This window comes from Chiloscyllium plagiosum, unplaced genomic scaffold (genome assembly GCF_037043375.1).
Source record: "Chiloscyllium plagiosum isolate Xiang-an unplaced genomic scaffold, Cpla_swu_hap1 HiC_scaffold_46, whole genome shotgun sequence".
In the NCBI taxonomy this organism is placed as follows: domain Eukaryota; kingdom Metazoa; phylum Chordata; class Chondrichthyes; order Orectolobiformes; family Hemiscylliidae; genus Chiloscyllium; species Chiloscyllium plagiosum.
In genome coordinates, this window is record NW_028270184.1 from 6,933,960 (window position 1) to 6,953,948 (window position 19,989).

General features: G+C 45.6%; 1 protein-coding gene across 6 annotated transcripts in view; it reads right to left on the reverse strand.

Moving 5' to 3' along the window:
* Positions 1 to 2,741: 2,741 nt before the first annotated feature.
* Positions 2,742 to 19,989, reverse strand: part of LOC122543857 (integral membrane protein GPR137-like) — a 47,089-nt gene continuing 29,841 nt past the window's right edge. For 5 of the 6 annotated variants that reach the window (XM_043682707.2, XM_043682712.2, XM_043682710.2 and 2 more), the window contains 6 exons: positions 17,244 to 17,291; positions 16,916 to 17,141; positions 15,628 to 15,774; positions 14,656 to 14,784; positions 7,843 to 7,964; positions 2,742 to 6,289 (listed from right to left, as the gene is read on the reverse strand). In XM_043682707.2, the coding sequence (XP_043538642.1) occupies positions 6,118 to 6,289; positions 7,843 to 7,964; positions 14,656 to 14,784; positions 15,628 to 15,774; positions 16,916 to 17,141; positions 17,244 to 17,291 (844 nt within the window). In that variant the 3' untranslated portion in view covers positions 2,742 to 6,117. The remainder of the gene's footprint in view (positions 6,290 to 7,842; positions 7,965 to 14,655; positions 14,785 to 15,627; positions 15,775 to 16,915; positions 17,142 to 17,243; positions 17,292 to 19,989) is intronic. The other variant, XM_043682708.2, reaches the window with a different exon arrangement.

A 19,989-nucleotide genomic window follows, 5' to 3' on the forward strand; every position in this document is an offset into this window, starting at 1 on the left:
GGGGAGATGATTTAGGGCTGAGTTCAGGAGGAACTTCTTCACCCAAAGGGTTGTGAATCTGTGGAATTCCCAGTGAAGCAGTTGAGGCTACTTCATTGAACGTTTTTAAGGCAAGGATAGATTTTTGAACAGTAAAGGAATTAATGGTTATGGTGAGCGGGCGGGTAAGTGGTACAGAGTCCACTATAAGATCAACTGTAATCTGACTGAATGGCAGAGCAGGCTCCAAGGGGCCATGTGGCCTACTCCTGCTCCTATTTCTTAATCCTCATGTTATAGGAAGGTTATTATTCAAGTGGAGACGGTTCAGAAAAGATTTACCAGGTATGGAGGATTTGATGTTGCCAGGTATGGCGGGTTTGAGATATAAAAATAGACTGGATAGGTTGGGACCTTTTTGATTGAGGGGTGACCTTGAGGTTTACAAAATCATGAGGGGCTTAGATAAGATGAATGGCAGGTGTCTTTTTCCTAGGGCGGGGGAGTCCAAAACTAGGGGGCATATTTTTAAGGTGAGAGAAGAAATATTTAAAAGAGCATAAGGAACAACTTTTTTTTTTAAATACACAGAGTGGTTCGCATGTGGAATGAATGTCCAGAGGAAGTGGCGGATACGTGTGGAGTTACAACATTTAAAAGACATTTGGATAAGGACATGAATGGGAAAGGGTTTGGAGGGACATGGGCCAGGAGCAGGCAGGTGGGACTAGTTTAGTTTGGGGATTATGGTCGTGCACGGACTGTTTGGACTGAAGGTCTGATTCTGTGCTGTATGACTCTATGACTCTCCACAGGGAGAATTCGACAGAGTAGATTTAAAGACTGTGCTACATTTGGCCAGGTTTTTAAAAATGAGGCTTCGCTTTGAGTCATAGAGAAGTACAGAAACAGACCCTTCAGTCCAACTCATCCAGGCCAACCAGATATCCTAACCTAATCTAGTCACTTTGCCCACATCCTTGTTGTTTTATCCTCTTGCACCTTTTCTGCAAACAAACTGCACTGACCTTTCAGAGGCAATCCTTCAATCAAGGAGCAGTGTCTAGAATGGGGAGAGAAATCTGTGCCACATTTGATACAAAGCCAGTGGGTTGGACTCGAGCAACTCTGTCCATGGACTGAGGGCTGGTCCTCCTTCAGATAAACCCTCATTCCTGAGCTTTAAAACAAACATTACTATTTACAATTTAAATGACACAGAAATCCAATGCCAGAAGTGGATGTGAATCACTAAGCACTTCAAGATGAAGATTACAGACAGCTTTATAATTCAAGCAAAAACTATCCTCAAGTAGGATCCATTCAACTAATAAAAATTCTTCCGTCTGCTATGTCATGCTCTTTAAAGATATTAATTTTCGGGTATTTTGTAGTTAAATTAAGACTTCCCTATCAATTAACCGATCACATGGCTGACTGATTAAACGCAAAATGAGTCACCGTCAGTGAGCACCAATAGACTCCAGTATCAGTGAACACTAGAGAAAATAGGACAAAGTGGAAAACATTATTCTCTCCCTTCTCAGAGATAAGTTCTAATTCCAAACTGGCATGGAACTGGAAGCAAATGAGTCCAATAATCTTGAGAGTTAAGAAGAATGGGAGGTTATCTTAATGAAACACATAAAATCTCAAGGGGACTTGATAGAATGGATGTGGAGGTGACTTTTGCCCTTGCGAGGGATTCTTGAAATAGGAATCAGAGTTTGAAAATTAAGAGGCCTTCAATTTAAGACAGAGGTGACGAGCACCTTAAGGTTTGTTATCTGTGGAATTCCCATACAGGAAAGGAGGAATGGTTGATCATTGATTGTATTTGAGGTTGAGTTACATAGATTTTCCATTACTAAGCGTCATGGTGGCAGCCAGGAAAGTGGATTTGAAGCCACAATCAGATCCACCATGATCTTACCGAACAACACAAGAAATGAAGCGACATACTCCTGCTATCGCAGAGTCACACAGCTCGGAAACAGACCCTTCAGCCCCAACCAGTCCACGCCGAATATTATCTCAAACTCAACTAGTTCCACCGACCAGCTCCTGGAGCATATTCCTCCAAATATTTCTTATTCATTTACTTACCTAAGTATCTTTTAAATGTTGTAACTGTGCCTACATCCACCACTTTCTCAGGAAATTCATTCCACACACAAACCACTCTGTGTAAAAGATTTGTTCCTCATGTCTTTTTTTAAAATCTCTCTCCTCTCAGCTTAGAAATATGCTCCTAATCTTGAAATCCCCCACCCTAGGAAGAAGACATTAACCTTATCTACACCCCTCATCATTTTATAAACCACCATAAGGTCACCCCTCAGCCTCCTACGCTCCAGTGAAAGAAGTCCTAGCCCATCCAGCCCTTCTTTATTCTCATCTGCTTCACTAACATCCTTTAGGGAAGGAAACCACCATCCCTACCTGGTGTGGTCTACAATGTGTCTCCTGACCCACAGCAATGTAGTTGACCCTTAACTGTCCACTGGGGAATTAGAGAGGGGTAATAAATGCTGGCCTAGCCGGTACGCCCTCAATCCGTGAATGAACAAGAAGAATTCTCATGAATTAGGTTTCAGCAACCATAGGTTTCTGGCAATGGAACACTTCAGTAACGTGCAACAGAAAGGGACAGAAGGAAAAGAGTGCCAGAACATCTAATTCAGTGGATATTTGCACATGGTAACCCAAGAATTAAAAGGCAAGCTGGAGTATTTTAAAAATGCTACATTCAGTGTTCTCACTGACTATCGACAGGAAGTAATCTTTATTAAAATACCTTCCAGGAGTTAGAGTACAGTAACCAGTACAAATTAAAAAATAAACCGCGCTCAGATAGGTCACTAAGGCGCTTGTTGAGAAAGGTTGCATTACGCGTAGTCAGATATAAAATATCGAAACACAATATAATCAGTGCCTCACTCCCAATTCACTGCACCATAGTGGAGTAGTCACAAGTGCCTAGCCACATCTTCCATGGATCCCACCAAGATAAAGCTTCCCATTTCAGCTGTGCCAATATAGGACTACAGATATAAAAAACTATGGGGTGACTGGGAACGAGATTAACATCCATTTATAAAAATTAGTCAATTAATCTACATTAATTCCTCTTGCATATCTGGTTGCAGTCTCCGGGCACTTTCTGGGACTACAGCAGGTGAAGGCACAGATCACACACAGAATGGAAATGCTCCAGGGGCACTGCTCCATCTGTAATAAGATATTGGACCATTCTAGACAGTAACTGGGCCGGGGGAATACAAAGCAGCTAGCGTCCGATTCCTAACGGCTGTCCAGCCAATCCCACCGCACGTGAAGCACAAGGAACTTGGGTGAGATAGCTGAAGAGGACCCAATTCCCAAAGGGATTATCCCCCCCTCCGGAGCATCAGTTACCACAGTCAGGGAGATGCAAAGAAGGCAAGTGGATTGATGTGGGGCAGCCTTGAAGTTAAATTGCCACCAATTCTGGATGAGAAAAAAAAACACATCAACTGCTTGCCCCCAACATAGAGGGAACCGGAAAGACAGGGGTAAAAAGCTTTGCATTAAAAAAAATAAATAACAATGTATCATCTCACTCTTCATTCAGGTTAGAGCCTTGAAAAGTGCAAATGTGGAGGGGAACAAAAAAGTGTGCAAACTTCAGACAGATTTGTTTACAGACATTAACATAAGTTACTAATCTTGTTCCATAGTGTACAGGAAAACATAGAAAATATATCTATGTTGTACTGAGGGCACTCATTGACAGTGATATTATTTGTCAGGATACCTCCCACTGTATCTGTTAAACCTGAACCACAGGTACACAATCCTTTATCCAAAATTTCAAAATCTGAAAAGCTCCGAAATCCAAATTTTTTTTCATGGGAGTGTCACTTTGGCGTGCAAACAGGTGAGCCAACTCCACACCCACTCTAACCATGTCACTCAGATGTGACGTGACGCGTGGCCCACCATTGGCAGGCTTCAATTGTGTCTCAGCGCTCGCTCTTTTCACACGTGCGTCTGCTGTTGGGTCATTTTTAAAAAATTTCATGGTGAAAATGTCTTTTATTCCGAAATCCGAGAAACAACTGGCCCCAAGGATTTCGGATAAAGGATTGTGTACCTGTATTTTGTTATATCCTGTACGTAAGTAAACAGACAAATATGCGATTGGATTTGAAGAGGGTCAAACAGCTTCAAGAAGACTCACATGACTGGAATATCAAGGCTGCTCTTCACCTGTCTTTGTATCGGAGTCCGCTGTGAACCTTGGTGGTTGAGCATGGCAGCAAATGCAGGTCGCGAGCCACCCAGCACACAAAGACCCTGGGCCAATCGTTGGTCTTACAGGTTTCAGCAGAGCTGGATGAGGATGCAATTACTGCCAACATCTCTACACTATAAGATGGGGAAGACAAGACCCATCAAGGTCTTGGTACCACTTTCTAATCCAGCTACTCCAGCTACAAAGAAAACCAGGCACAGGGGAGCAGGCAAGGACAGTATCAGATCTAGCTGCAATATATATCTCCATAAAATTGTTAAATCTTGCAAAATGGTGAGGTACAAATCTAACCATTACAGACCAGAACCCCACTTAGTTGATTCACCTAACTTGCCCCAGCCTACACTCTCATATGTTTTGGTCCTGAGTATTTGTAACTATTATAGGTGAAAAGTTCACCTAAGCACACAGGCAAGTAGGTTACCCTAACTTGAACCAAAACCTGCCAGACAGACCCAGAGGCTTCTTGATCAATTTCAGGACAGCATCCACAGAGGACGATCGCAAATCACAGTGTGTGAAACTGGGCACAGGCCAGGATGCAAGACGTGCCCGTTAAACACCTCCCCAGTCATTCAGCTCCACTGACATCAACAGAATCACCTTAAAGTATGAGACACTAGGTAAGGCCTCAGCTGGAGTCTTGTATACCCCCTGTATAGGAAGGACCATGAAGGCACTGGAGAAAGTGAAGGAGACATTTACAAGAATGTTTTCAGGGATGAGGAACTTCAGTGAAGATAGATTGGAGAACATAGTACAGCACAGAAAGCTGGGACTGTTCTCATTGAAAAGGTAGTTAAAAATCACACAACACCAGGCTATAGCCCAACAGGATTATTTGGAAGTACAAGCTTTCGGAGTGCTGCCCCTTCATCAGTTAGCTAGCTACCAAATAAACCTGTTGGACTATAACCTGGTGTTGTGTGATTCTCAACTCTGCCCACCCCAGTCCAACACCAGCATCTCACTAAAGAGGAAGGCTGAGGGGAGATCTCATTACAGTATTCATGAGCAGTGGGCAAAGAGTAAACAAGGGGAAAAGGCTCCCACTCGTGAAAGGGTCAAGCACAGGTTTGGGATAATTAGTAAAGGAAGCAAAACAAAAAGCAATCAGGAGAAAACATTCCACATAATGGGTGATTAGGGTCTGGGATGCACTGCTTTAGTGTGTGATGGAAGCAGGTTCTATCAAGGCAGTCGAAAGGGAACGGATTAGTTGTTTGGAATGGGACTTTTGCGGAGTTATAGGAAGACAACAGGAGAATGGTACCGATGCTTAATGGAGAGCTGCCACAGACAGGACCAGCCAAGTGACCTCTTTCCCATGTTGAAAACAAAAAATCTGTGGCCACACTAGAGGGCAGGAGGAAATGTCGATTCTGCTTGCGCCCACTTTCACCCTCGATAGTTAAACTCTCACACGTAGAATGACCAGTGATTAGGATACACCGGGAACTGATGCGGGCCTCTGGTTTGGAGAATGAGACAAGAGCCGAAGGTGGGGGAGTGAGGAGAAGTAGCTGAACAATCCTGTCAGATAGGAAACCGCCTCTAGATTTGGCCAAGGGCTGCACGCACGGTTCTTACTTCAGCAACCGACCTCCGCTGTTGAGCAGGAAGGCAAAGATAGCTTCTGAAAGGGACGTCCACGAGTTATTGCATCTGCTTGGTACGGTGCCAATATCGGTTTAAAGATGCACGTTTGGCTAACTAGCTTAGATTCCGTCAGCAGTCCCTGCTGCCTGCTTCCTCCAAGTGATGGTTAGTTTTACAACACTGATACACAAAAAAGCAAGCTGCTCATTGAATCGGAGTGTCCCATTGGAATGCTGGAAAGTCTATGTTTGCGGAGTGGAGTAGAACGTGTGGTAGTAGCTGCTGCCTTGCATGTGGTCTCTGGCAAAGAGTAAAGGTGCGGTGGTATGTTGGGACACCCCCTCATACCAGGCTGGTTCAACGTTACCCTTGTCGGTGCCATACCAGCCGTTACGCTGGAGACTGTTGGATAAACTGAGAAAGAGGGAGAGAGAGAGAAAGAGAAGGATGATTTCAATGGGATGTAAATCATATTTTTAAAGTTAAGGCCACAGAGGCTAAATATAAAAGGTACACTGATGCCGCTTTAAGGGGCTATCCCCTCTTAATCTGGTCAATCTAGATCAATTGTTTTTGGAAACGCACTGTTGGAAGGACCAGACCAGTCCCTCTCAATTGGTCAAACCACTTGATGTTAAGCAAAACACAATTTATTCAAACACTATAGTTAAAATGCAACAAAAGAATGAACTTAGAATAAGTTAACAATATTGGGAAAACTTAACAGAATTACAGATACAGTAACTATTACGAACTGTTCCAAAATAGTAGTAGCCCATAAACATACCTATTGGCAAAAAGACAAATTTCATAAAAATAGATTTGTCTTAGAAGTAACTCGGCTGCAGAGAAAGAAACCCCAGCTTCCAGCTGTAAGCAAGAGGGGGAAAGATAGCTTCTGCTTCTTCAAAACTCCAGCAGCTTCCGCTGAACCTAAAAGCTCAAAACAAACTAGAAATCCTGGTCTGAGAGAGCTGGCCACACCCAACCAGGCTGCTTCTATTGTTCCAACAGTTAAAAAACACCAAGGCCTCACAAATTGTTTAATTTACTAACATGCCAAGTTGGCAGTTCTTCACCAGTCTTAAAACCTCTCTTTAAAAAATACCAGGATGTGCAGGTGCCGGTGTTGGACTGGGGTGGACAAAGTCCGAAATCTCTCAACACCAGGTTATAGTCCAACTTATTTAAAATCACAAGCTTTCGGAGCACTACTCCTTTGTCAGATGAAATTACTTCAAAGGAGCAGCGCTCCGAAAGCTTGCAATTTTAAATAAACCTGTTGTACTAAAACTTGATGTCTCGTGACTTTTGCCTTTGGCAACCCCAGTCCAACACCAGCGTCTCCATATCGTGAGCAAAGGCAGAAGTCTTAGGCAGCAAGTATGATAAGATTAGATTAGATTAGATTTCTTAGTGTGGAAAAAGGCCCTTCGGCCTAACAAGTCCACACCGACCCGCCGAAGCGCAACTCACCCAGACCCATTTCCCTACATTTACCCCTTCACCTAACACTACGGCCAATTTACCATGGCCAATTCACCTAACCTGCACATTTTTGGACTGTGGGAGAAACCGGAGCACCCGGAGGAAACCCAGACAAGGGGAGAATGTGTAAACTCTACACAGTCAGTCGCCTGAGGCGGGAATTGAACCCGGGTCTCTGGCGCTGTGAGACAGCAGTGCTAACCATTGTGCCACCATGCCGCCCACCAATGAGAGTTGAGCTGGACTGGCACAGAGAGGTTGCCGAAATGTGATGATGGATGTTCAGAGTCTTGCATAGAAATCTTTTTACGTGGTGCCCTATCAAGTGTCTTTTCGAAATACAAAAACACCGCATAGACCGTTTTCCCCTTAGTCCACCCTGCTTGATACATTCGCAAAAAAACTCTGTGCAACTATCAGAGCACAATTTTCTCTTTGACCAAACCAAAAGACACAGAAATTTTAAGTAAGAAATATACCTGTCCTGCTCGCTCTGTGACCCCACTGCCCAGGGACAGTCATCGCCTTCAAACTGACGAGGGTTGTCAAAGAAATACGAACGGGAAGCAAAGCTCTGGCCATTAATTATCCCAGTCCCAGCCTGCAGGAGAAAACAAACAATTTCCAATCACACCCAGGCACATTGCCATACAGATCAAACCTAATGATTGCACACTCATTTTAACATCCCATGATCATAGGCAACTCTTTATTCGTTACTGCATTTGAGCAATCTTCTCGCACCATTTTGACTCAAATCACATTATTGTATCTTGCTTGCTGCCTACCCCTTCAGCCTACACTCACAGTACTGGGAGAGTCCGAGCCATGCACAATGTGCTTCAGGGATACCTCACTGAGGGGAGCAGTTCAGTGAATACCTAGATGTCAGGTAGTGTTGCCAAGATTCCAGAGGGCTGCCATACAATCAGTGGATTCACAACGAGGAGTGTATCCTCTCATTATGGGACTTGCTTCAGGTGATCACGTGGGATCAGTGTCCATCAGTGCATTCACACTGTAGAAAGGCAGTTCACCCTGTTCCAGGTGTGGGAAGGGACACAGTTCACCTCACTGTATGTCAATATATTCACACCGATCAGAGACATTTCAAAGTTCAGCAAGCAGAGATTTAAAAGCAAATTGTGTCTCCTGAAAACACAAAAATGTTGTCACGGATGGTAAATTTCTGTGTGGAAACGGTTACTTCTATTAATTTGAGGAATGTGGTGTCACTGGCGGGGTCCAGCGTTTATTGCCCATTTCTAGCGGTCCTTGAGAAGGTGGGGATGAGCTACCTCCTTGAACTGCTACAGTCCACCTGTTGTGGGTTGACCCACAATGCCCTCAGGGAGGGAATTCCAGGATTTTGGCCCAGCGACAGTGAAGGAACGGCCAATATATTTCCAAGTCAGGATGGTGAGTGGCTCAGAGGGGAATTTGCAGGGGGGTTGGTGTTCCCCATGTACCTGCTGCCTTGTCCTTCTAGGATGGAAGTGGTCATAGTTTGAAAGATGCTGTCTAAGGATCACACATCATTTTGTTTAATGCAAAATCAGCCAAGCACAAATGTCTCCAGGGATTGAATTCTGTTGGTAATTGCTGTGTTAATACTAAAAGAGCTGCGGTTGCTAACGGGCCAAGAACCAGGATGAAATCAAAGACTGGATACCGTGTACAGTCCAGCAAAGAATATGTGACCAGGAGGTTGCACATGTTACCTGTAACAGCAAGCTGTAGTCTAAACAGTTAATAAAGCTGTTTGAGACATTCGAACAAACTGAATCCCCGTTATTTGGCATTAATCACTTTCGGGTCTGAACTGTCCTTGTTATCACCTCGTTGAGGTTTGTTTCTGATGTTCCAAATCCCAGTAAATGGGCTGCAGTTTAATATTCTAGATATAGGCCAAATAAATCTACTTTGGTGATAATTTCACAGATTTGATAAAAAAAAAAAGTTATATTTTAGAAAAGGATCCTGTAATTTTTATTATTCACTCATGGGACGTGGTCGTCACAGGCTGGCCAGCATTTATTTGCCTGAGCTAATTGCCTTTGAACGGAGTGGCTAGCTGAGCCATTTCAGCGGGCTATTAAGAGTCGACCATGTTGCTGTGGGTCTGGAGCTGCAGAAAGGCCGCACCAGGTGAGGATGGAAGATTTCCTTCCTTGAAGATGGTTCGTGAACCAGATGGGTTTTTGCAACAATCGACAATGGATTCATAGTCATTAGCGGTTATTGAGAAGATTTGTAGCTCAGTTTGATGATAAGCTGGAAGTTTTGTTTTCAGACGTTTCGTCACCATGACGAGGTAACATCATCAGTGAAAGTCTCCAGTGAAGCGCGGGTGGTATGTCCCGCCTCTCTATTCATAGATCCTAGTTTCTTAAGGTGGATGCTGGAAATCAATACCTATAAATAGAGAGGCAGGACTTACCACCAGCGTTTCATCAGAGACTCTCACTGATGATGTTACCTAGTCATGGTGACGAAATGTCTGAAAACAATCCTTCCAGCTCAGCGAGCTAACTTACATGTTTATTCATAGTCATCATTATTATTGAATTCAAATTCCACCATCTGCCGTGGCGGGATTCAAACCCAGGTCCCCAAAACATTACCTGTGTTTCTGAATCAATAGTCTACCGATAATACCACTAGGCCTACCCTTGAAATGTAAAGCAATGTTCCGAGTGCATGATAAAGACACATTCACAAACAATAGTTATTCGCTCAAGAAATGGTCATACTTCAGTGAAAGATGACACAATCTGTGTCGGATTTACATTTATACATCCTCACTAACATGGAATGTGATCAGTCTCACTGAAGAATGACGAAAATATTTCATTATCATTCTCACACAGACTGCACCTTGCAGACTAAGTCTATCTATCTACAGCAGCCCTTCTACACAAGATCAACGGAGAAGATTCGACAATGTCATTGTCTACACTATAAGCTCTCAGTGGGTCAAATATCTGGTGATTCCTATGACAGTGTGAATATTGGAACCCAACAGAGTATTGAGCGGTTCACAATATTCTAGGTGCGATCTATCTAGTATCTTGAACAGTTTTAGCAGGACTACCCTATTTGATGTATTACACACACTTTGAAATAAAGGCCAACATCCCATTTGTCTTCTCTATTCTCATGCTGAGGTTGTACAGGACTTTAGTGAGGCCATTTTTGGAGTACCATGTCCAGTTCTGGTCGCCCTGTTATAGGAAGGATATTATTAAATTGGAGAGGGTTCAGAAGAGATTTATCAGGAAGATGCCAGAAATGGAGGGTTTGAGTTTTAAGGAGAGGCTGGATAGGCTTGGACTTTTTTTCACTGGAGCATACGGGGCCGAGGTGTGGCTTTATACAAGTTTATAAGATCATGAGGGGCATAGATAAGGTGAATAGCAAAAATCTTTTCCCTAGAGTGGGGGTGTTCAAAACATGGGGGCCTATTTTTAAGATGAGAGGTGAAAGATTTAAGAGGGGCATTACATAGAGAGTGGTTAGTGCGTGGAATGATCTACTACAAGTGTGAATACAGGCGCAGTTACAATATTTAAAAGACATTTGGACAAGTTCATCAAGAAGAATGGTTTAGCAGAATATGGGCCAAATGCAGGCAAGTGGAACTAGTTTAGTTTGGGAAACTTCAATGGCATGGACGAGTTAGACCAAAGGGTCAGTTTCCATGCTGTGTGACTCTATACAGTTCATCTAAGGAGACGGGCAAGACGGGTTGTTGTTGTGTTGCCATAGTCTTACCAGACCATAGGCGCTTCTCTCATTAGAGAGAAGCAACTGGTGGTGATTTAACCTGAGGACCACCAGACCTTAGGCAAGGTAAAAGGTTGAGAAGGAGAGTCCTGCATTGTAACCCAAACCCATGCTGTTGGCATCACACTGCTCTGCAAATCAACAGTCCAGCCAACTGAGCTAAACTGATTCCCACAAGGCGGGTTAGCAGCTTGGTGTTAGTACATGTGCCTACACTTCCCATACACCAAGGGCAAATAGTGTGTCATTGTGTGTAACATTATCAGTGATGTGCAAGGCTGTGTTTATAGGCAATGTTACCATTAGCTGGAGAAAGGAATGCACATGAGCAGAAATGCAGTGCAACTTTGGCTTTCAAAAGGAGGAGAGATGTTGCTACATTTGGATCTCTTTGACAGCAGTTAGTCTCACCAGGGAATTATAACTAAGCCAGTCACACAAAGCATATTTACAAGTTATGCCAGCAGCAGACCACACAAACCAGCCGTGTAAATAAGCAATGATTGAAATGATTGCTTGGTAATGAATTGTCAGTCATCTAATATGATTAGTAAAAGAACTCAAGGTGTCACAAGCAAATAGAACAGAAATCGTTTTCCTCTCATTTGTGAGACTGGTACATGAGATTAATGACGTAACCATGCAAAAAAGCCTATTAGCTGAAGCCTAACGGAACTTCAAGCAGGCACAAAAACTGGCTTCATCATCGGAAAACGTGACAAATGGAGCAAATAAGTTGCAGAGTATTCCAATGGCAGTGGACACCCCCGCCAGTCTGACTGAACTTGGAGAACACCACTGGGTGAAGGCACAGCCTCACTTAGGACATATCCCGAACAGAGGGGCTGCAGGTCAGCCCACAGCAAAACTCCAAAACAAAGCCAAACAGTTAAAATTTTCTTCAGGGTCCAGGCCAGCAAGCCATTGTAGTTACTGCTCAGACTCAAGACAAAAAAAAAAAGAGTCCCATCAAACTTAAACTGAGCAAGTGAACTCATAGGCAGTTTTCCAGGACAGTGCACGCCCTGGAAAGTCCACCAACATCTGGTTTGGAACAACTAAATTGCTTAGCAACATGCTTGCATGTTGACCCAGGCAGCAATTCAATGATTCTGCAAGACCCGCCCAGTGCCAAATGCCTTACGTGGTGGAAACAAAGGCAGAAATCAGAAGGCTGGAAAGCGAAGGAATAATAAAGCCAGCGCAGTTTGCCGAATGGACAAGCACTGGTCGTTATCAATTGTGAAGCCCAACCGGTCAGTATGCCATTGTAGGGATTTTAAATTAACAGTAAACTGCTTTTCACAGCTGGATAATTACCCAATCCCTCACATATATTAATCAGATTTATATGCAAATCTGGCAAGGAGACTGTCCTTCATGAAGCTGGACATGAACCATGCGTACTTGCAGTTGCGGTGAGATGAGCATTCCCAGAAGTATGCCATGATCAATACCCATAAGGGTCTGTACCAACATAAGACTGCCATTTGGGGTTTTGTCAACCTGTGCAATTTTCCAGCAGACGATGGAGAACATTTTACAGGGTCGACCCCAGGTCATCATTTATTCAGATGACCTGTTATTAACAAGGAAGACAAATAAGGAGCACTTCGAGAACTTGGACATAGTCCTTAGATGTTTCTATCAGGCGGGTATATTCTTAGAAGGGAAAAACATGACCTACACGGACTACAGAGTTGACAGGAGCAGGTTACACCCTATGGAAGACAAAGGCAGATGTACAGCACGGAAACAGACCCCTCGGTCCAACTCGTCCATGCTGACCAGGTATCCTAAATTAATCCAGTCCCATTTGCCACCACTTGGCCCATATCCCTCTAAACCCCTCCTATTCATAAACACATCCAGATACCTTTTAAATGTTGTAATTGTACCAGCTTCCAACACTTCCTCTGGCAGCTCATTGCAAACACAGACCACCCTGTGTGAAAAAAATTGCCCCTTAGATCCCTTTGAAAATTTTTCCCCTCTGACCCTAAACCTGTGCCCTCTAGCTCTGGACTCCCCCACCCCAGAGAAAAGACCTTGTCTATTTACCCTATCCATGCCCCTCATGATTTTACAAATCTCTATAAGGTCACTCCTCAGCCTCTGATGCTCCAGAGAAAAACAACCCCAGCCTATTCAGCCTCTCCCTGTGACTCAAACCCTCCAACCCTGGCAACGTCCTTGTAAATCTTTCCTGCACTGTTTTAAGTTTCACAACATTTTTCCTATAGGAGACCAGAATAGCACACAATATTCCAAAAGTGGTCTAACTAATGCCCTGTACAGCCGCAACATGACCTCTTAACTCCTATAGTCAATGCTCTGACCAATATAGGATTGCGTACCAAACACCTTCTTCACTATCCTATCTACTAGAGACTCCAATTTCAAGGAACTGAACCTGCATTCCAAGGTCTTCTTGTTCAGCAACACTCCCCAGGACATTACCATTAAGTGTATAAGTCCTGCCCTGATTTGCCTATCCAAAATGCAGTATCTCAAGTGTCTAAATTAAACTCCATCCACCACTCCTCGGCACATTGGCCCATTTGATCAAGATCCCATAGTAATCTGAGGTAACCTTCTTTGCTGTCCAGTACACCTCCAATTTTGGTGTCACTTGCAAAGTTACTAACTATACCTCCTAAGTTCACATCTAAATCATTTATATAAATGACGAAAAGCAGTGGAGATGTGAGGGCAGTCAAAGGTGCCCTGGCTCCCACGTCTGTGCTGGAGTTTAGGTCTTTCCTTGGGTTGGTGAATTATTCCGGAAAGTTCATATATAACCTGGCCTCCATCCTGATAGCTTTGCACCAACTCTTTAAGAGGGGTCAGCATTGGCTGCACAGTCAAACCGTAGGTTTCAGGGAAGTGAAGAAACAGCTATCATCCTCCAAGTTGTAGACACACTATGATCCCAAGTGAGATCTGGCATTGGCATGCAATGCCACAACCCCGCCCGCCCTCCCCCCAACCCCGGTATGGCATCGGGATAATTTCAGCTTTTAGGTCGTCCGTCCCAACAGCGTATTCATCCAGGACCTCGACTTATGCTGTACACAAATATGGCCAGATGGAGAAGGGAGGTTTGGCATCATATTTGGAGTCAGGAAGTTCCAACAATACTATTACGGATGTAAATTTGTAATCATAATGGGACCACAAACCCCTGCTAGGTCTACTTAAAGAGGACAATGGAGTGCTGCCCACAGTTTCAGGTCGAATTCAGCACTGGGCTCTCATTCTGAGTATATTTACAAGTTGAAACACCGTCCAGGAAGTTTAATGAGCTGCCAGATACACAACCAGTGGAACCTCGACTGGAAGAGTTTGTAACGGTTTCAAATCTTCTGGCCACACTTCCAGTCACAGCTGACAATGACATTTCTGAGAGAACATCTCCGAAGCACCGAGAGAGATCACGGGAGATTTGTTCTCGCCAGGGCAGGAGAGGAGAGGAGCATGACAATGCAAACTCTCACCAGACTCACCAGATCCTGAGCTGGTCTGCGAACTCTGAAAAACAACACCAGCAGGGCTGTGGGCAGCAGCTCCCAAAAAAACAGGATGCAACCAAACACAAGGTAACCTTTGTCCCCGAGATTCGACATCAGATCAGCCTGCAGGAGATGGAGGCGAAACAAAAATTCTTTTCATTTCCAAGGAAAGTATCTGCCACCACCAGGCGCGCGCACACAGGCACGCACGCACAGGCATGCACACACAGACACGCGCACACAGACACGCGCACACAGACACGCGCACACAGACACGCGCACACAGACACGCGCACACAGACACGCGCACACAGACACGCGCCCACATAGGCAGGCAGGCACTCACAGGCACACAGTAACAATTTGGTTTAGGTTTCATTATCACATCTACTCAAGGAGTAGAGGGAAAAATGCACACAATGTCACCATTTGTGGTGCCCTCTTATGTACAAAAATAGAAAATAAAGGAATATGTTTAAAAAGTTCATCACTACAATTTGGCAATGTAAACTCCCCACCCTCCACCTGCCCCCCACCCAATACCAGATCAGAGCAGAAGTGTGCTAATGTGCGTGCGCGCGCGCACACAATCTTATTCCATTCACCAGCAATGTCACACCTTTACAGTCATGCCAAATCGATGATCATTTTCCCCCCCATCTCCCAAAGGCAATAACCTGCCCACACAGGGTCACGAGGTCGCAGGTTCAAGTCTCCCTCGAGACTGGAGCGCATAGTCCGGGCTGACATTCCACTGCAGGAAGTGGCGACCCCAACAGATCCTGCCCCAGCTCTAGCCCATGACAGATATATGCGCCCTCCTGGATCAAACGTTTTCCTTTTCTCTGCCTCCCTAACCCAGGCAAGAGTTAGCCGGAAACAGCCAGGCCATCGGTGTGCAGTCAACAGCAAAACCACCCCCACCCCTGTCCGAAAGAATCGAGAGCATTCTGGTCTCATGCTCACCTGGTCAGAAACGTTGTACCAGCCATAATCAAAAGAGTCGTGCGAATCTGGTGAACACATCACAGCGACTAGGTTATAACAGGCCCGGCTGGCATACAGAAGGAACACCAGTGCTCCCACAGCTGTGGTCTGACACACCGACGTCCCCTAAAGAAAAGTCAGTCAAAAAGAAAACCACATCATTTCAAGGCAGAGGACACTTTAACAACAAGATCAGCTGCCGCTTACTGACACACGAGGCCCACTTATCCAGCTGACCACCCAGACAACACAACCGATGGGCTCGAACCCCTTCCAGCGCCGCATATTCCACACACAGAACGGTTCCACATCCTGGCTCCCCACCCCCTTTTTACCCAATCCCAATATGCTCAAAACACAAGGAATTTAAGTTACCTTTGGAATACAGACACCAGATGGGATTGGTGGGACTGCGATACCCTGCTGCAGTTCAATGAGACAGCCTACAGCCTGTTCTGAAGGTCAGTACAGGTCGTTCTGCTATAAGGCACGTTTCGTCAATGCGAATTGGCTATAACGGGATTGATGAATTATGGACGCTGTTTGAATAATGCAAACTTTCTACATGACCTGCTGGGCTTTTCCAGCACCACACTGCTCTGTCATTCTCAAGTTCCCATCACTCACTCTGCAACATCAGTACCCTTTTACACCCCCAGCACTCCAAACCCCATCTACTGCATACACGCTGCCCCCTCCACACTTCACATCAGCTCTGATGAAGAGTCATCTAGACTTGAAACATTTACTTTCTCTCTCCACGGATGCTGCCTGACCTTCTGCAATTTCCAACAAGCTTGTTTCAGATTTCCAGCAACCGCGGTATTCTGCCTTTACATTAAACATTAACAGAGCACTTGTCTGAACAGGGATCATGCCCCATCTAATCTCCACACAGGGTTTAGGAACGGAGAGGGAAAGTGGAGCTGCAATCCAAGTCGTTTCCCCTCCCTCGTGGGAGTCACAATGCTGACAAAGTAGTAAGCTTTACAATCCTTTCCTTTACCCGTGCTTTGCACGCTCCTCTTAACAAAAATAGCAATACAGTATTCTCAAATTTATGCATGGACAGTGAGGGTATTGTTTGGTTCAAGCACAGGCATTTTCCCCCCCCGACACAGAGAGCCTGTCTAAGCTAACAGACAAAGGACTGCAGCTGAGGAACGCTGTGAAGCCAGTGCCTAACCAAACCCCACTGAAATACACCGAAATAGCTTGAACCACACCCTTGACAGCAAGGTGCACCTGCACGGTTTGTCAGGGTTACCTTGGATTCCAGGTAGATGCTGGTGGAAGGCGACGTCTTGGCAATGATGTAGAGGCAGACTGCCAGTGTGATGGCACAGGCGACGAAGAGGGAGTCGTTGATGATGACCCGCACCAGGACGATGGTCTTGGTCTCCACGTGCTGAATCTTCACCAGCAAGGCACAGGTCAAATTCACCGTCAGGAACAGCAAGCTGGCAACTAGGAAAACCAATCGGATGGGAAGTCTGAAATCACAAACGTCGGCGTTTTGTTTCTTTTAGAAACGGAAGCCAGAAGGGGACAAAAACCCTACCAAACAGGTCACATGCAGAGAACTTTGCTTCTACCTAGCGTCGCACAACAGAGGTGACAAAACTAAATGGTGGCTGGAAATCCTAAAGAAGAACAGAAAATGATGGAATCATTCGGGAGGTTGGTAGGGCCTGTGCAAAGAAAACCAGAGTTAACTAAAAGGCCTGTTGTGATCTTCCATCAGATGAGATGATGTTAATTCTACTTCAGTGTCCCCACGTGCTGCCAGACCTGCTGACTGCTTCCAGCATTTCTGTCCATGTTCCAGTACAGATTAAACTCCAGAGCTTAAAAATGTGTTTCTGGAAAAGCGCAGCAGGCCAGGCAGCATCAAAGGAACAGGAGAATCGACGTTTCGGGCTTAAGCCCTTCTTCAGGAATCATTCCTGGCCTGCTGCGCTTTTCCAGCAACACATTTTTAAGCTCTGATCTCCAGCATCTGCAGTCCTCACTTTCTCCCAGATTAAACTCCAGTAACCTTGCAATAGTAAACGCAGCCTTTTATGGTACGATTTTTCAACAGTTACTGGTAACCTGCACCAGAGAGGGTGTGGTATCTTCCACCATCTTTTTGGAGAGAGAGTTCCGAAGCCTCATGACCCTCTGCTTTAAATGGGTGACCCAAACATCTGTCTCGTGCAATTTTAAACACACTCAACAAGAGAGCTTCCATAATCCTGATCAGGTACACAATCAGGCACTTTATCCTGTGACGGTGTCCCATGTTTTAGATTCCTCAGTCTAGTTTTGGAGGGGGGGAGGGAGACAGACAGACAAGCGAGAGCGAGAGACGGGCATGTGGAAGACAGACAGAGCGCGTGAGAGACGGGGAATACAGACAGTGTGTGTCGGGGAAGACAGACAGGAGAGAAAGAGAGCGCGAGTCGGGGAGGGGGAAAGAGAGAGAGCGAGAGAGAGGGGGAAAGAGAGAGTGGGGGGGGAAGAGAGAGAGAGAGAGAGGGAAAAAGAGAGAGAGAGGGAAAAAGAGAGGGGGAAAAAGAGAGAGAGGGGGAAAAAGAGAGAGAGGGGGAAAAAGAGAGAGAGGGGGAAAAAGAGAGAGAGGGGGAAAAAGAGAGAGAGGGGGAAAAAGAGAGAGAGGGGGAAAAAGAGAGAGAGGGGGAAAAAGAGAGAGAGGGGGAAAAAGAGAGAGAGGGGGAAAAAGAGAGAGAGGGGGAAAAAGAGAGAGAGGGGGAAAAAGAGAGAGAGGGGGAAAAAGAGAGAGAGGGGGAAAAAGAGAGAGAGGGGGAAAAAAGAGAGAGGGGGAAAAAGAGAGAGAGAGGGGGAAAAAGAGAGAGAGAGGGGGAAAAAGAGAGAGAGAGGGGGAAAAAGAGAGAGAGAGGGGGAAAAAGAGAGAGAGAGGGGGAAAAAGAGAGAGAGAGGGGGAAAAAGAGAGAGAGGGGGGAAAAGAGAGAGAGGGGGGAAAAGAGAGAGAGAGGGGAAAAAGAGAGAGAGAGGGGAAAAAGAGAGAGAGAGGGGAAAAAGAGAGAGAGAGGGGGAAAAAGAGAGAGAGGGGGGAAAAAAGAGAGAGAGAGGGGGAAAAAGAGAGAGAGAGGGGGAAAAAGAGAGAGGGGGAAAAAGAGAGGGGGAAAAGAGAGAGGGGGAAAAGAGAGAGGAAAAAGAGAGAGAGGAAAAAGAGAGAGGGGGAAAAGAGAGAGGGGGAAAAGAGAGAGGGGGAAAAGAGAGAGGGGGAAAAGAGAGAGGGGGAAAAGAGAGAGGGGGAAAAGAGAGAGGGGGAAAAGAGAGAGGGGGAAAAGAGAGAGGGGGAAAAGAGAGAGGGGGAAAAGAGAGAGGGGGAAAAGAGAGAGGGGGAAAAGAGAGAGGGGGAAAAGAGAGAGGGGGAAAAGAGAGAGGGGGAAAAGAGAGAGGGGGAAAAGAGAGAGGGGGAAAAGAGAGAGGGGGAAAAGAGAGAGGGGGAAAAGAGAGAGGGGGAAAAGAGAGAGGGGGAAAAGAGAGAGGGGGAAAAGAGAGAGGGGGAAAAGAGAGAGGGGGAAAAGAGAGAGGGGGAAAAGAGAGAGGGGGAAAAGAGAGAGGGGGAAAAGAGAGAGGGGGAAAAGAGAGAGGGGGAAAAGAGAGAGGGGGAAAAGAGAGAGGGGGAAAAGAGAGAGGGGGAAAAGAGAGAGGGGGAAAAGAGAGAGGGGGAAAAGAGAGAGGGGAAAAGAGAGAGGGGAAAGAGAGAGGGGGAAAAGAGAGGAGGGGGAAAAGAGAGAGGGGGAAAAGAGAGAGGGGGAAAAGAGAGAGGGGGAAAAGAGAGAGGGGGAAAAGAGAGAGGGGGAAAAGAGAGAGGGGGAAAGAGAGAGGGGAAAAGAGAGAGGGGGAAAGAAGAGAGGGGGAAAAGAGAGAGGGGAAAAGAGAGGGGTAAAAGAGAGAGGGGGAAAAGAGAGAGGGGGAAAAGAGAGAGGGGGAAAAGAGAGAGGGGGAAAGAGAGAGGGGAAGATGAGAGGGGTAAAGAGAGAGGGGAAAAGAGAGAGGGGGAAAAGAGAGAGGGGGAAAAGAGAGAGTGGGAAAAGAGAGAGGGGGAAAAGAGAGAGGGGGAAAGTGTTGAGGGGGTTTGTTACAGTGGGTTTGAGTCGTGGTGGATAGGTGTGAGGGGGGTTTTGTGATGTCTGGGGAATTTGGTGTGTGGGGTATAGTGTGTGGTGGTTCTTAGAGCTGTAAGTTGGTGATTGAGTGGGGAATATGAGAGTGTGGGTTTTGTGTGTAGGGGGGTTTTGTGTGTGTGGGGTGTTTGTGTGTGGGGGTGTTTGTGTGTGTGTGGGGTTGTGTGTGATTGGGGTTTGTGTG